Source organism: Cebus imitator, unplaced genomic scaffold (genome assembly GCF_001604975.1).
Source record: "Cebus imitator isolate Cc_AM_T3 unplaced genomic scaffold, Cebus_imitator-1.0 Scaffold176, whole genome shotgun sequence".
In the NCBI taxonomy this organism is placed as follows: Eukaryota; Metazoa; Chordata; class Mammalia; order Primates; family Cebidae; genus Cebus; species Cebus imitator.
In genome coordinates, this window is record NW_016107491.1 from 2,034,228 (window position 1) to 2,051,320 (window position 17,093).

Sequence of the window (17,093 nt, forward strand, 5' to 3'; positions counted from 1 at the left end):
AGACTACATGGGAGAGTATGACTGTTCACAGAAGCAAGAGATAAATACACAGCACCAACATGTTCAACAGTATCTCAAGATATTTTAAGACTAATTCACAGCTTGATAGAAAACAGAAAATAGCATCCTGGCTGCAAATCCAATGCTTCTCTCAGTAAAAATAAACGTTGATACCACTAATATATCACTATCATCCATATCTATTACTGAAATAAATTGTATGAACTTTGCAATTCTCCAATATTTTTCTAAAAGCTAAATTAATCAATTGCCATAATTCTCACAATATTCTTTAACATTTATATATCTAAAAAATGGTAAGGATATCCCTTGAGTTAAAAGTATGTTTACAATGAAGTGTATCTTTAAAATGATACAATATTGCTTTGTGATATTACCCAAAGGTGAATGGTAATAACCATCAACCTGGGCAACTAGTGAAAACACAGTGGGTATTTTCTTTAGAAGGGCAATATTGATAGTTTTAGTATTACAGAAAATCATGCAATACCCTCTAGTATAACTAATTCTTATTAAAACATGTTAGTCCTTTGCACAGAAAAATGTGCCTTTCCATTTAAATTTCTTATTATATTATTTATTATTTCAAGCAAAACTTACCTATCTACAGAAACTTCCAGTTTTGGTTTACAGACATTGTCTTCACCACAGTCAAGCAGAATGTGAGCCTAGAAAAAAGCATTTTATTTTTCTACATGAAAAATACCAATGCAGGTTGTATAAGCAGTGTTTATCAATATCTACGTGGCTATACATATTTGTACACATGTATATATTTTCATATACTCATCAGCTTGTTTATATACCTGAATGCAAAAGAGACCATGGCCACTTATTTTTAAACAAGTCAGTGTAGCCAGTCAAGAATGAGAAATAAGAAAAAGATTCATAGGATATAATACAGTTCCTTGGATCCTTTCAGTTCTATCTCAAATTAAGCTTTTATCAACTTGGAATGAAGACTGGTGTAGAAGAGAAAGTAATAGTCAACAAATGAGGGTTCATTTTTACTCTGCTGCTATCTAAGTTGTGACATGTTTGGCAAAATAGACTCCCTTCCAGAGTATCTCATTACAGACTGTGCCTGTACCAGTATCATGGAAATAGGGCTGCACAGGATAAAAGAAAAAGGAGCTGGAGATATTCAGCAGCAATTCAGACAGGCAGATAGACCACAGGGGAAAGGAAACTGGGGATAAAATGAGTCCAGCATTGCATGGTGATTTGGAAAAAGATGAAGGAAAAGGAACTTGAAGCATTATAGTCGATCAGGGTAAGTGACAAGAGCAAAGACCTGAACTTTTTTCCCCTCCAGATCTGGCCAGGAGAATATTCCAGCTACAGCAAAATGGAAAAAAACCCGAAAGAGAGAAACAATGGGAAAAAGCAGAGGAGCTGGGTAGGATGTGAAAGAAGAAACATAAAAATTAAGAAAAGAATGAAAAAAAAAAGATGAGGCCATTTCTGCTTTGTCTATTGTTAACATCCAAAGGGCTTCAAGCACTGTAGCAGACAAAAAGAAAAGAGAAAATGATTTAAAGAAAAAAAAAAAGGGTCCTTTAAAAAAAAAAAAAAGGTGATTACTGTACACTTCCAAGTCACAAGGAAGGTCTGGAATAGAGATTCTTTGTTTTTTGTGGGGGAGGGAGACCGAGTTTTACTCTTGTTGCCCAGGCAACAAGATCTCGGATCACTGCAACCTCTGCCTCCTGGGTTCAAGCGATTCTCCCGCCTCAGGCTCCTGAGTACCTGGGATTACAGGCACACACCACCACGCCCGGCTAATATTTGTGTTTTTTTAGTAGAGATGGGTTGATCTCGAACTTCTGACCTCAGGTGGTCCACTCGCCTCAGCCTCCCAAAGTACTGGGATTACAGGCATGAGCCACTGCACCCGGCCCTATAACAGAGATTCTTAACTGTCATTTTAATTTGAAGAAAACACAAAAATAAGTGTTGATTAATTCAATTACCTAGGTATAAGCAGTTTCTATAAGCCTTTTTAAAAAAAGGACTATTAGAAGAACTTTACGGTGATTCTTTACCACCATGCCAAATATAAATCAAGGTTTAATTAGATCAGGAATAAAGTATGGATTTTTCAAATAACAAGTTAACTAGTGATAAGGTATGTGTTTAACATTCTCAGAATGTTAGATGAGTATCTTAAGTTTGCAACGAGACATATGTATAAAATATTAATAAAGCTGTAATACAGCGATATTTGGTTAACCTCACTCTTTAGGGGGAAGAAGGACTTAGCTGGCATTGAAGCAGCCATAGTATTAAAATATGCTGTCAGGAAAGATAGTTTCAGAAATGGAAAAGCAGTGTCTTCCATGCTCAGACAACCAAATCTCTACAGTTATCTATGTTATATCTTGCACAAAGTAAGAACTTAATATGTATTTGAGGCTGGGCACAGTGGCTCACATGCAATCCCAGCACTTTGGGAGGCCAAGGTGAGTGGATCACAAGGTCAGGAGATCAAGATCATCCTGACCAACATGGTGAAACCCCTTCTCTACTAAAATACAAAAAATTAGCCAAGTGTGGTGGTGTGCGCCTATAGTCCCAACTACTTGGGAGGCTGAGATAGGGGAATCGCTTGAACCTGGGAAGTGGAGGTTGCAGTGAGCTGAGATCGGGCCATTGCACCCCAGCCTAGCAACAGAGCAATACTGCATCTCAAAAAAAAAGAACTTAAAATGTATTTGAATGAAATAAATGAGGGAACAAAACCCCAACTCTTTCTGCAGAAAACACTAAATCTCTAATACCAAAAGATTAGGGTGAAGAAAAGGAAACGCTAGAGCTACACTGTCCAATCTAGTAGCCACTGGCAAGTCTGATGTGGCCTCTGGGCACTGCAAGTGGGCTTAGTGTGACTGATGAACTGATTTTTAAATTTTATTTAATTTTAATTAATTTAATTATGTTAAAAGCTGGTGCTTAATTCTCTTACTGCAAAACTTTTAGTATGTTTAGAACAACTTGAGTATTTGAATCTACTTTTTCAGCTGTGAATTACATAAATTCTAAATACAAAAAAATTTCTAACAAAATCTAAGTATTTGAATTTTGATGTGCTAAAAGTATATAATGGATTTTGAAGCCAGTAAGAAATAAAGTACAAAATAATAATTTTTAAGCGATTCCATGTAAAAATAACAATACTTTAGATATTGTCAAGGGCTGAACTGTGTCCCCCACAAAATGTATATGTTGAAACCTTAATCCCCAGTGTCTCAGAATGGAACTGTATTTGGCGATATTGTCTTTCAAGAGGTTATTAAGTTAAAACGTCTTTAGGGTAGGCCCTAATCCAATGACTGGTGCTTAAAAAGGGATTAGGACACAGACACACACACAAAAGGAAGACCATGTGAAGATACAAGAAGGTGACTGGTGACTACCTACAAGCCAAGAAGAGAGGCCACAGAGGAAATTAGCCCTGCTGACTTGATCTCAGACTTCTGGGCTCCAAAACTAGGAGAGAATAAATTTCTGTTGTTTAAGCGCCCCCTGTCTGTGGTGCTCTGTCATGACAGCCCTAGTAAACTAATACAGATATAATTTTAAGATTAATTTCACCTATACATTTTCTATCTTTTAAAAAAATGCTGCTAACCAGCAAATTTAAAATTACAAATTTAAAATTACAATTAAAATTTAATATTTCTGTTTGACCACAAAAAGAGGGTATATAGAAGAGCTTATAATATAACCAATGAAAAGAAGGATCCATTTTAGAGAAAAGGAAGTTATAATAATGGTGGATAAGTAATTAACATAGAAACAAGAGTGAATAACAAAGCTAAGAATGCAGAAAGAAACATACCTAAAAGTTAATAATGTCACACTGATGGAACAATGTAGGATACAGAGGAGACAAAAAATAAATATATATTTCAAACAATGAAGAATGAGAATAGGTGAAGAAAAAAGGAAGTCGAATATTACTGCAGTTATTTTGGCCCTCCAAGGGGTTTCAAAAGAGCCTACTTGATTAGCTGGTTTTAAGAGGGTACTGGCATTAAAGAGATTGGCTTGGATGTTTGAAAAATTAATCAAAGGTAGTGATAATAACAATAAAAGATTTATAAAAAATTCTAAAACTATAAACAGAAAACTATAACCCATATATGAAAGTACATAATATAAATGGACAAGTAACAATTAACTTTCAAAGAAAGTATAATACTGAATGACAGACATTAAGAGGCTCAGATGGTCATTATTAAATTATTAATCAACACAATATTGTACATTCATTAAAAATAAAAAATGTAAAGAATATAAACACAGAAGTATGGTTATAAGTTCTATATTATGAATACTAGAAAATGGCACATATATTATGATTATTCATGTACAAAATGAAATATGAAATTATCAAAATATAAAAATTAGAAAAGACTTAAAAAATATTTTAATTTGCCTTTTGCTACTGTCATATGTTATACTATCAAATTACAAAAACAGAAAACAAACCAAAAAAAGAGCTTATGGAATATTAGAAAGACAAAAAAAAAAAAAAAAAAAAAAAAAAAAAAAAAAAAAAAAAAAAAAAAAAAAAAAAAAAAAAAAAAAAAAAAAAAAAAAAATACAACCGAAATTTAGGACAAAGAGATCTATGGAAGAGGAGATATTAATGTAAAAACATGAACATGTAATTTAAAAAGGAGAAGTAGTAACTAGAATTAACATTTAAATACATTATAGATATGATTTTCTAAAATTAGAATACCATCTATCAAATTTTGTTGCTTTTTCTGGTTTTCTGAAAAGAATTATTCATTTACTATATATGTACTTTTTAAAATTAAAATATCTATCAAAGATAACATAGACATCAAGTATCTTTAGCAAAATACTAAAACATTATTTAAACCGACTGGCACTTTGCTGTTCTCTTTTATTATTTTCCTATTTCATGTATTTGAAATATAATCCTATCTTTCTCTGTATATCTCCATGTTGAGTGTCTTTAAATACCTGACTTGAAAATTCAGATTCCCAAAACAATAAAAAGCAAAAAGAAAAAGAAAATTTAGATTCCTAACCTTCTGACTTTGACTAAACATCTGTCAACATGATAAAATAAATCTCCTCTAATATTTAAAAATATGAATTGTAAGATCTTTTTAAAAAATAACAAAATGTCACATTAGTGGCAAATTGAGTACAGTACCTGTCGACTAATGTTGGCAGGTGTGAACTGGTTAAGAATGGGTTGCAAGCCTGTTGTATCAGCAGCTGTTCTATAATCCAACTGATATTCCATAAAAATAGTAATTGGAGTGAGTTTGTCTCTAAATTCAGATTCATCCTAGAAATGGAAAAGCTTTGAATTAATGATAACATCAACCTAAATTATCTGGAGAAATCCATAAGTGCACATTACAAAGCCAGCTGTTTTCATCCCTGAACCTTCAATTCTAACAAAATTCTCTGGAAAATTATACTTATGTAGAAATAGACTACCCAAAAGAAGATCATCATATCAAGTAAAAAGCTTTAATCAATTTTTTACAATGTACTATTTGATTCACGCAAAAGTATATGAAACATGTTAATAACGTGAGCACTCACACACACACACCCAACATCATAAGAAGAACATTGACAGGGCTTAAGCTACCCAAATACTACTTTTTCTTCATGCTTCTGCCTTCCTTCTCAATAGGATCACATGTAGTCTTCTGTGACTTACTTTCTTAACACTCTTGTTAAGATCCATCCACGCTATTGTAGCCTACGTTAATTTTGTACTGTTGAGTACTATTTCATGATATAAATATACTACAATTCATTTATCCATTCTGTCAAAGGCAATTTTGATTGTTTATGGGCTTTGTTTTTGCTATTACAGAAATGGCTGTGATTATTCTTATACATAGTGACAAGCATATTTGCCAGCTCTGTAGTACCACATTATTTTCCAAAGTCTTCAAAACAATTCACACTGCCATCAGCAATGTATGAGAATTCTTAATTCACATTTTGACCAATTAATAGGTATTGGCGGACTTTGTTTAAATGTAAGATTCTATTTCTTCATAGTCATAGCATGAGGTATTTGTCTTGTTTCTTAAATCATTAAGTTTTTAAAAAATTTCATCCAAACCCTTTTTCGTACTTAAGAAAGTCATGTTTCCTCTTTAATCTATTCATGTGGTAAATTACATTTTTAGACTTAATGTTAATCCACTCTAGGATACATCCAACTTGGTCTAGTATCTTTTTTCACAAACTGCTAAGATTTATTTGCTTATAATGGCTTAATAATTTTCCATCTATTGTAAGACTGGAATGAGATTCTCCCTTCTGGTTATATTCTCAACCAGTCCAGGAACCAATTACACTAGTTTCCCAGATTGACATTGAAATATTTTGTTTTTCTATTCTTTCAAAGAGTTTATTTAAAATTGAGATGTCTTCTTCTTGAATGTTTGGTAGATATCGCTTATAAAACCATCTGGGCTTTGTCTTTTTGTACAGATTAACTGTCAATTCTATTTATTAAGTGTTTAGGGGATTTTTCCGGCTATTTCTTCTTATGGGAGTTGTATTGTTTTTCTAAGAATTTCCATGTTTTGTCTAAAAGTTTTTTATGTGCTGGCCCAAGGTTATTCTTAATATTCTGTTAATTCCTCCCTTATCTGTAATGTCCCTTTTCAATTCTTAATTTTGTAGTGTTTTCTTCTTACCTTCATTTATTCTTATCTTTCATTAAAATTAAGCAACATTTAAGACTATACATTTATCTTTACATTCTACTGTTGTGATAGCCTATACATTTTGCTATGTTGTATTTTCACTATGATTCAGTTACAAGTAAATTTCCATTATGATCTTGTTTTTGACCCACAAGTTATTTAAAATAACCCTTCCCAATTCCTAGTTGATCCTTTTGCTACGGATTTCTAACAACTCCACTGTGATAGCATGTATTCTATAATGTCAGTTTCTAAAATTTGTTTATACTTCCTTTATGGCTTATGTATGGTCAGTTTTTATATTCTTTAATTGCTGGGTATAGGTTCTATACAGGCCTATTAAATCAAGTCCATTAATCATGTTGTTGTCTGACTGTTTACTGATGTTTTTTGTCTTGCTTTGTTTTTGCCTTTAAAAAAAAATAAGAGTCTCATTATGTTGCCCAGGCTGGTCTCAAACTTGGCCTCAAGTGATCCTCCTGCTTTGGCCTCCCAAAGTGCTGAGATTATAAGCTTGAGCTACTGTGCCCTGCCTCTTCATTTCCTTAAACATTTTATACAAATGTGTACTCTGTAACTAATCTTTGCAGGTCTAAAATCTGTTGCTTCTCTGTGTGTGTGTGTGTGTGTGTTTGTGTGTGTGTTTAATGAATTCATATTTGATCAAACTTAACCTGTGGAAATCCTGGGGCCCATATTGGATTGATCCTCTTCAGCAAGATTTTACATTTGGCTCTTGCTGGAATCAGGATGCACCCCTGTCCTGAGAACACTTAGCAATATACAACTGTCTGAATTCCTATGCAATTACCACCCAACCTCTCCCCAGACTGCATCCTTGCCAGCAACTCTAGCTCACAGATTTGCTTACAACTCACAGTTCAGATTTTTGTCACTGGAGTTTTTTACTTGAATGCTTATTTTATTTTTAAAAATTAATTAATTAATTTTTTTTTTGAGATGGGGTCTCACTCTGTCACCTAGGCTGGAGTGCAGTGGCGCAATCTCAGCTCACTGCAACCTCCATTTCCCAGGTTCAAGTGATTCTCCTGCCTCAGCCTCCCGATTAGCTGGAATAACTGGCACCTGCTACCACACCCAACCAATGTTTTTATTTGTACTAGAGACAGGGTTTCACCATGTTGGCTAGGCTGGTCTTGAACTCCTGACCTCATGATCTGCCCACCTCGACCTCCCAAAGTGCTGGGATTGCAGGTGTGAATCACCATGACTGGCTGATTGCTTTTTTTTTGTGGACTCTGGAGATTTATTTTACTTTCTTGAGAGTCCAGTTACATTTAAGAAATACATTTATCATAATTTGTTCAGTAGAATTGTTGTAGAAAGGCCATTTGGAATATCCAATCTGTCAGAAGTAGAAGTCCACCATTCAGGTTTGACACTTTATAAAGCTAAATTTCCTTTGCATATTTTCTGTTTCTCCTTTTATTCGAACACTAATTTATAGAAAGTGAAATCATTTAGATGAAAAAGAAAAACTAATCACTAAAAAGGAACAATGTAGTAGAAAAGTCATCTCTTACTCGCAGATATGCGATCAATTCCTCACACTGCATCAGGCCCCCCCTTGAAATAGTCATGTTCTTCGAGTGACTTGGGGACCTGCTGTGGAGAAACAGTGCACGTCGAATTGCTCCCTTTTGCTTGAGTTTATCCAGAAGAAGTTCCACCTGGAAATCTATGTAAACCAAAGGATTTATAACCAACATATTCTTTACAGACACCTATCTATCCTAGATATCTAGAGTTTTCATGTAAACAGAGATCTTTATTCCTTAAGAAGTAAATTGCTTCTAATTAAAATGTCAGTACAATGTAATGAGACAACATATTAACTCTGAAAAAAATATTTAATAGTAATTAATTAATCCAACTTTCCCCAGAGTAATGTCAGAAATAATTCCAAAATATGATAGTAGTAAACCAATGATCAGACAGGAGAAATGTTATCTTTTAATTTAAGCTGAGAGGAGGAAGTTCAAAGGATGAAACGTGAATTAAGACTTCTGCCATAAATTCAAGTAGCAAGACTCCTGTTTATTTTGATTAAGAAGTATTTGCTAATATGTACTCATGCAATCATATTAAACACTATGATGAATGAACAGTTTGCCCAACTTGAAACTCCTGCTTCCAGTGAAGCTATCATATCAAACTGTCAGATGAATATGCCTTCTGAAAACAAGTGATCAGAGTTAAATACATCAAGAATCGTTTTAAAATAAACATGTAGCAATTAGGATTACTGCCTTATAAGATTGAATTCTTTAAGTAGTTTCTTAAGAGAGTGCAAATCTTTAAAACCACAAGTCGCATTGCGAGTTTCTCTAAACATTGACCTTTATTTCAAATTTGGGTGAAAACCCAGGGTTATTTTGCTGCATGTTCTGTTCTACTCAGCCACATTGATCTCCATGCTGTTTCTCAAACACTGAGCACATTTCTTGCTTCAGGGCTTCTGAAACTGCCAGTTCCTCTGTGTGAAACACTCCTCCATATATCCCATAGTTATCTCATTTCCTTCAGGTCTCTACTGAAAAGTTGTCTTCTAGGGAGACCTTGCTTGGCAGCCCTATGTAAACTTTCACACACAAACACACACCCAACAGTTTCAGTTTCTTCTCTGCTTTGTTATTATTCCTTACCACTCGTCATTAACATGCTGACAAGCCTTGACAATAATTATTTAACACTCCTATCTTGCTCTCAGGACCACATCAACCATTTTAGGAAAAGGAGAGTAGAGTGTGCTGTGTGAATTAAATTGCTTGACAAAGACATTTTCTCCCCCTTCTCACTATTTCTAAACCACCTCTACTCCTGAGATTGCTGGGGGCTGCCCCAAGACATAAAATACAGACTTATCAGCAGATCACCTTCTTGTAAACAATAATATTCATATTTCTAACACAGTTCACTATCTCACATTTGTAACTGCTTAACCTTCTAAAGGTCACATGTTTACCATTCCGTGGACTATTTAGCTTATAACGTCCATAAATAATTGTATTATTTTGAATTAGCTTAAGAATTACCAAAGATTACAATTATGCTGAAATCTTGAATGTCTTTAAGCATAAGCATTCAAATAAAAAATTATAGTAACAATTCAAGTTAACTACTGGAATATCCTAAAATATTTTTTAAGTGCTGTGTATGCAATATCATTAAAGTAATTTGATTTTTCATGGAATACTTACTAAGTTTCCTGGGAAGTGCTCCTTTGCCATCTGCCTTTAAGCAGAACCTAACATTAAAACTGTGGAAAAATAAAACATACATAAATCTTATAATCCAGTTTAGACATATTTCTTTATTATAATACACATCTCATATTTCTAATAATTTATATTGTAAAGCCTAAATCTTTCTTCATGTCTTAATATTATTATAAAAACAGGAAACTACACATACTAACCTACTGACCTAACTCATCCTTCAGTAATTTAAGGACATTTCCTTTCATGGTACCTTGATGAGAAAAAGAAAAAGAACTTCCTAACTTCCTCTCAACTTACAGAACCTGTTGATAAATCTAAATAAAGGTAGTGACAGTTCACATTTTAAAACCTGTTTAATTGACAAACGAACCTACCATAGCTTCCTTTAATTAGCAATCTCCTTCAGAGTAGTGTTTTTCACAATTTATTAGCAGGTTTTGAAATCAATCTAATGGGTTGTGTTCAGCATTTTAAGAAAAAATGTTTTAAACTGACTAAGGTATCAAAGGTAAGGATGATTTTCTGAAACACTTAATTTAATCACTTACATGTGTTTACTGGGTTATACTGCAAAATACACATCTTACTATGTGTCATAGTCAAAAATCATATGAAAGTTACAGCTCTAGTTAGTGCATTTGAGGCCTTTGAATTACTAGCATAATTATAAGCAGATTAATGGCAACTTCACAGAGGCATGCACGGTAGAAAAGGAGTAAAATTAACAGCAAAATCTTGAAAACAACTTCACTGTCAATAAAAATGAAGACCAAATATTACTGAATTTTTAATGTAATCCAATTAAAGAAATTACAATTTCAAAATTTTAATAACTATAACAATAATTCAAAAAAAATTTTTTTTAATTCAGAAAAAATATCTTTAATTGGCTCTTTTGAAGTAAAATTTTTCTAGGTACCAATCATTTTCTCTTTCTCTGCAATTTTTCTTTGAAAGTAAGGAACATGAACAGTGTTTCCAAAAGTGTGAACTCATGAATGGCTACTCATGGTGATTTTAGTAGTAGACGGGTCAAGATTTTTCATTAGTTTTATATTTATATTGATACATATGAGAAAGATACTGGTTTCTACATTTTGCTTTTAAATACTGTGAAGTAAAGCATGAGACAATTTAAAGAACATCTATAATGAAAATAGAGCAAAAAATTATTAAAGTAGCATACAAATGACAAAGATGAGAGAAAGAATGGAGTAGAGAAGAATTCAGATATTTAACTTATAAAAAATATTATATTTTTCTTTGGAAACAAGTAAAGGACTAAGTAGAAAATTAATATATTAAAGCAAAATAATTTTTTTTCATACAGCTATTCACAGATATTAAATCTGAAAAACAAGATGTCTTTTAATAATGTAAATGTTCACGGGGCTGTTTAGGATTACATATAAATGAACTGAGATCTTATTAGCTTTTCTTTCTTTTAGAAAATATTCATTGATCATGCATAACTCTTTAAAAATTAATTTCATGCTAATTTATAGAGCATCTTTAGATATCTTTTTTGAAGCACTATTTCTAATAATCCAATTTATAACATGAAAATAGAGTATACGGCCAAGTTCGGTCATGCATACCTGTAACCCTAGCACTTTGGGAATCTGAGGCAGGATGACTGCTTGAGCACAGCAGTCTTCGAGACTAGCCTGAGCAATATAGGGAGATCCCATCTCTACAAAAAAATTTTAAAAATTAGGTAGGTATGGTGGAATGCGCCTGCAGTCCTAGCTACTAGAGAGGCCAAGGTGGAAGTATCACTTAAGCCTGGAAGGCCAAGGCTACCGTGAGCAGAGGTTGTGCCAGTGCACTCCAGCCTGGGCAACAGAGCTAGAACTTGCCTCAAATAAAAAAGAAAAGAAAAAACAGTATACTTATGAAAACTGTGTTAGCAATATTTCAGCCCTACCACCTTCATTTTCAATTGCTCTTACAATGCCTGAACAATCATCACAATAACTATTATTAAACAAATATCCTTACCAGGAAACTTTGAGAGCTGTCCCAGGCAGTGGGCAGGTTTTGTTGTCTTGATTTAAAATACTAGGGTACACTTCAAGGCCAGCATTTACAGTGATAACTGGTCTGGCCCTAGAAGGGAAAAAAAAGATGAAGAAAAAAGTTATTTAAAAAGTTAGGTTGATCTAAATATCTGTGGTTCATATTCACTACATATGTAGTGCAATGTCTACAAAAAGCATTGTTTATAATGGTAAAAGGAACAGAAACAACATAAATGTAGGTGATCAACTGTGTTAGCTGCCCAGAACTGTACTAATTTTAGCACAGAAACTCCAGCATCCTGAGAAATCGCTCAGTTCCAGGCAAAGTGGGACAATGGCTGGCCTACATGAATTCAGTCACTAAAGCAGAACGGCTAAATAAGTTATGAGATATCTACCGAATTCATTGCACTGCAATGGAGAAAATGAGTGCCATGAAGTCCAACTGTGCTGATGTGGGATGATCAATAAGACATAACCAATGGTTTTAGCGGGAGAGGAAAAAAAAACCCAAATGTACAAAGGATGCCTACTGATATATGTACATACACACATAATATGGCTTTTTATTTCTAATAGAAGAAACAAATAAATTATTAGCTGGTGTGAGGGAAAACATTTTTTATTGTATACCCTTTGTGTACTGTTTGCATTTTTACCACATGCATTATATCATTAACAGCAATTTTAAAAACTAAAAATAATAAAATAAATACAGTTTTCCTGAGTTTAGACACACAGGTTTAAATCGTATACAAAAATACAGCAGGCTCAAGTCAATCAATGTGCCTGTCTCAAAATAATAAATCTCTGAAATCTGTTAAGAATTGTATAGTTACAATTAAGTTGACCCATCACAAACTCTTACACAGCACTAATGTTAGTGTTCCTACCATGTATAAACTCAGACCACAGATATGTGAACATCTTAACTACTTAGGATGCCAACTAAGTCACAAGAAATTGATGAAATACAGAGAATAACTGGAGATATATAAGATATTGAGAAATAGAAATATATGAATTCATGCATATTGCTGTAATAAAAATATTTATTTTGGGTTTCATTACATACTGCCCTTGTGGTCAGAGAATACCAAGACACAAGCACGAAGTTAATTTCCCGCTTCTTAGAGGAAAATGTAAACCGATACAATTTTAGAGAGATTAAAACTACAGGAGAATATCTTTGAACATAATTTAAAATACAAAGACCGGCCAGGTACAGTGGCTCACACCTATAAACCCAGCACTTTGGAAGGCTGAGACTGGTGGATCACTTGAGCCAGGAGTTCAAGACCAGCCTAGGCAAAACGGCAAGACCCTGTCTCTACCAAAAATACATAAAACTAGGTGGTGGTGCATGCCTGTAGTCCCAGCATACTACAAAGGGTGAGGCATGAGAATCACTTGGAACTAGAAGGCAGAAGTGGCAGTAAGCTAAGACTGTGCCACTGTACTCCAGACTGGGTGATGAAAAAAAAAAAGTTAGAAATTCTAGTATAGCACAATAAAATGACTATAATTAACAATAATTTATTGTACATTTCAAAATAGCTGGCTGGGCACAGTGGCCCATGCCTGTAATCCCAGCACTTTGGGAGGCTTAGGTGGGTGAATCACATCAGGCCAGGAGTTCAGGACCAGCTTGATCAATATGGCAAAACCCTGTCTCTACTAAAAATACAAAAATTAGCTGGTGTGGTGGCATGTGCCTGTAACCCCAGCTACTTGGGAGGCTGAGTCATAAGGATCGCTTGAATCCAGGTGGCGGAGGTTCCAGTGAGCTGAGATGCTTCCATTGCACTGAAACTCTGTCTCCAAAAAACAAAACAAAACAAGACAAAACAAAACAAAAAAAGAGCTAGAGGAGAGGCTAGAAGAGAGGCTTCTGAATGTTGCCAACACAAATAAATTGTAAATGTTCAAGATGATGCATATCCTAATTACTCTGATTTGATCATTACATTGTATGAATGTATCAAAATATCAAATGTACCCCATATGTACAATTATTATGTAACAATCAAAATAATACTATTTGCCTGCAGCAAATCATGAATAGAAAGAACAAATTTCATCATTATTTCAAAAAAATTAAACTAAAGCTCAAACACTGACACTTAACTAAAAAACATTCAAGTAATTCAGAATATTCCTATATTACAGGATACAGAAAATGCTTACCTGTATAAGATAGCTCGATCTACACCAAAAGCTCCTACAATTAAGTCTTAAGAAAGAATGGAAAAATATGTCAATAATAATGGTTTTTAAAATGTATATACCATTCTATGAAATTTTCAATGAACATAAAAAGACTTGAAGATAGTCTCAAAACCATTAAGAGGTTGTAAGACATCATATAAAAGGCTAAAATATATGAAAATGTAAACAAACTACCATCAGTGGGAAACGCTTATCATAAACTAGGCTTTCATCTAGGTGGATATAAATCTTTTAAATAAATATTTAGTAAAAAGTAGCAATGATAAGTGTATACCTGCCAAACATCCATACTGCCAAAGGAAAAAGCTTTATAGATGCCTGTGGATTTTACAATCTTATTATAAAATTTCTTTTCTATTTCCTATATATATGTGTGTGTGTGTTTGTATAAAATATGATAGCAGATAGCATTCAAATCAGCAATTAGTTTTATTATGCCATTAGTTTTCATATGCCACTGGTTCAACTGGTTCACGATTCAGAAAAAGTCAAATGAGAGCTCTATCTCACATTATACTCAAGCTAAATTTGAGGAAGTCCTTTCTAAACAGAAAAGCAAATGAAAAAACATAAAAACAGATTTGATTACATAAGAGTTGGAAACTTGATGCCCAAAATGCAAATGTGACAAACTAGAAAATATGTACAAGAATTAAGACGTTAATATTCTCAACATTTAAGGGATTGTGAAAGTTAAAAAAAAATGAATGAATGAAAGAAAAGAGAAATACTATCCCAGTAGTAAAGAAGAAAAAAAAGGCACAAAAAGGAAATTCACACTATACACACACACACACACACACACACACACACACACACACACACATATATATACATATATATACACACACACACACAAATGAAAATGCTTATTTTTACTAATAATCTATGTATAGTTAAGAATCAACCTCATGCCTTATTTCTAGAATTACAAACTGTTAGTTAAAATACACTGTCCACCTGTTATACAGTTAAAAATTATTATAAAAGAGGCACAGGTGTGGGGAAACGATGACTCATTTATTGCTGGTGGGTGCTTTAAAAAGTTGACACAAACCTTCTTGTGGAGGAAGTGGTATGGTAACTTGACCATGTGTATCAACAACCTTAAAAAAAAAGTGCACCCCCTTGACACAGCAATTCTTGAATTTTGTCCTAATGACATAACCAGAAATATGCACAAGAATCATACAAAAAGATAAAAATGCCACAAAATAAGGCAAATATTATAAAGGTATTTGTTATAAAAGGAAACACAAAATCTGTTTTAGAAAAATAATAAAGTGAAGAAATGTTTCTGAAACTGAGTAAAACACACTATGAACAGCACATAAAAATATGATTCCTTTTTTAAAAAAATGTATGACTCTATAGAAAAAAATCGAAAAGATATGTTTTGATGTATTTTCTAAAAGTTCTATAATAAATATACTGCATTTATAACAAAAAACTCTTTCATACTAATTTATGAGAATTAACTTCATGTCTTATTTCTGGAAATACCTCAACACACTTGTATATTGAGCTCATATTAAGTATTTCAACAACAAAGGTCATCTAAAATTTCTACACTGTATTTCATTTAAATAAAAGATCTATTTTGATTCTAGATCCATTTGTAATACTCCAAAGCGTATATGAACCAGAAAAAGGTCTTGCTTGCCCTATTGGACCCATTCAGTGGGCAACCTGAGGCAAACTGCCTTTCTCAGTCTCTTTTCACATTCAGAAATGGTATAATAATAAGCTATAAAAATGAGCTTATATTAACTCACATATTAATGGGAGAATTAAATAAAATAATATACTTAATGAAGGCCGGGTGCGGTGGCTCATGCCTGTATTCCCAGCACTTTGGGAGGCCATGGCAGGTGGGTTGCTTGAACTCATGAGTTTGAGACCAGCCTGGGCAACATGGCAAAAACCACTCTTTATAAAATATACAAATATTAGTCAGGCATGGTGGTGCGTGCCTGTAGTCTTAGCTACTCAGGAGGCTGAGGTGGGAGGATGGCTTGATCCCAGGAGGTAGAGGCTGCAATGAGCCAAGATTGTGCCACTGCACTCCAGGCTGGGCAAAAGAACCATACCTTGTGTTAAAAAAAAAAAAGAAAAAAATCACAACTTTTAGTCAAGTCCATAAACTCTATGTAATTTAAAACAAATAACAAAAAAGATAGCTAACAATAAAACAGCTTAGAATGAGCATTTAGTTTTTGTTTATAGCTTTAGTAATATTCTTCTCTAACATGTTATTAAAGACTTCAGGAGAAACTCAGAGTGTACTGTACACTCCCAGGAAAGAGAGCTGACTTTTCTTCATATCCCCTTCAGTTATGGGAAAGATGCCTTGAATATTTTAGAGGTTTGATCAACACATGAAATATTGAATTGCAAAAATTTATAATACAAATCAAGAACAGTAACTAACACTTTTTGCTATTAGGACTGAAAAATCTAAGGGCTCTATGTATTGATAAAAAAGCACCTGGATATCCATTTTTATCTATATCGGTGGCTCCTTTCATCGCATAGCCAAAGCTTGGTGGCATGCTTCGAGCGGCCCACTGCCCTTCAAGGATTTGAGATGGGATTGTGTTCAAGCCTGTTGATCTTCCATTGAAGATATAAACAATTCCTTTTTTATCTTCACCGCCATACGGAGCAGCAATTGCGATATCTGTGGGGAAAAAAGGAGGGGGAAGGAGAATGACAGAAGTAAAAAGGCGGAGAAGAAAGGAAAGAATGAGGAAGGAACGAGAGAAGGGGGTAAGAAGGCAAGAATGAAGAGAAGAAAGTTTCAGTACTTACAATTATTTTTACAGATCTTAATATTTATAGAACCCATTTATCATGAT

The 17,093-nt window shown here is 33.6% G+C and overlaps 1 protein-coding gene across 1 annotated transcript in view; it reads right to left on the reverse strand.

Annotated features, from left to right (window-relative positions):
* Positions 1 to 17,093, reverse strand: part of ITGAV (integrin subunit alpha V) — an 88,901-nt gene that overhangs the window by 15,208 nt on the left and 56,600 nt on the right. Inside the window, exons 13-19 of the mRNA XM_017545059.2 lie at positions 16,724 to 16,915; positions 14,194 to 14,239; positions 11,987 to 12,094; positions 9,965 to 10,023; positions 8,288 to 8,442; positions 5,216 to 5,353; positions 622 to 689 (exon numbers count right to left, since the gene is read on the reverse strand). Of these exons, the coding sequence (XP_017400548.1) occupies positions 622 to 689; positions 5,216 to 5,353; positions 8,288 to 8,442; positions 9,965 to 10,023; positions 11,987 to 12,094; positions 14,194 to 14,239; positions 16,724 to 16,915 (766 nt within the window). The remainder of the gene's footprint in view (positions 1 to 621; positions 690 to 5,215; positions 5,354 to 8,287; positions 8,443 to 9,964; positions 10,024 to 11,986; positions 12,095 to 14,193; positions 14,240 to 16,723; positions 16,916 to 17,093) is intronic.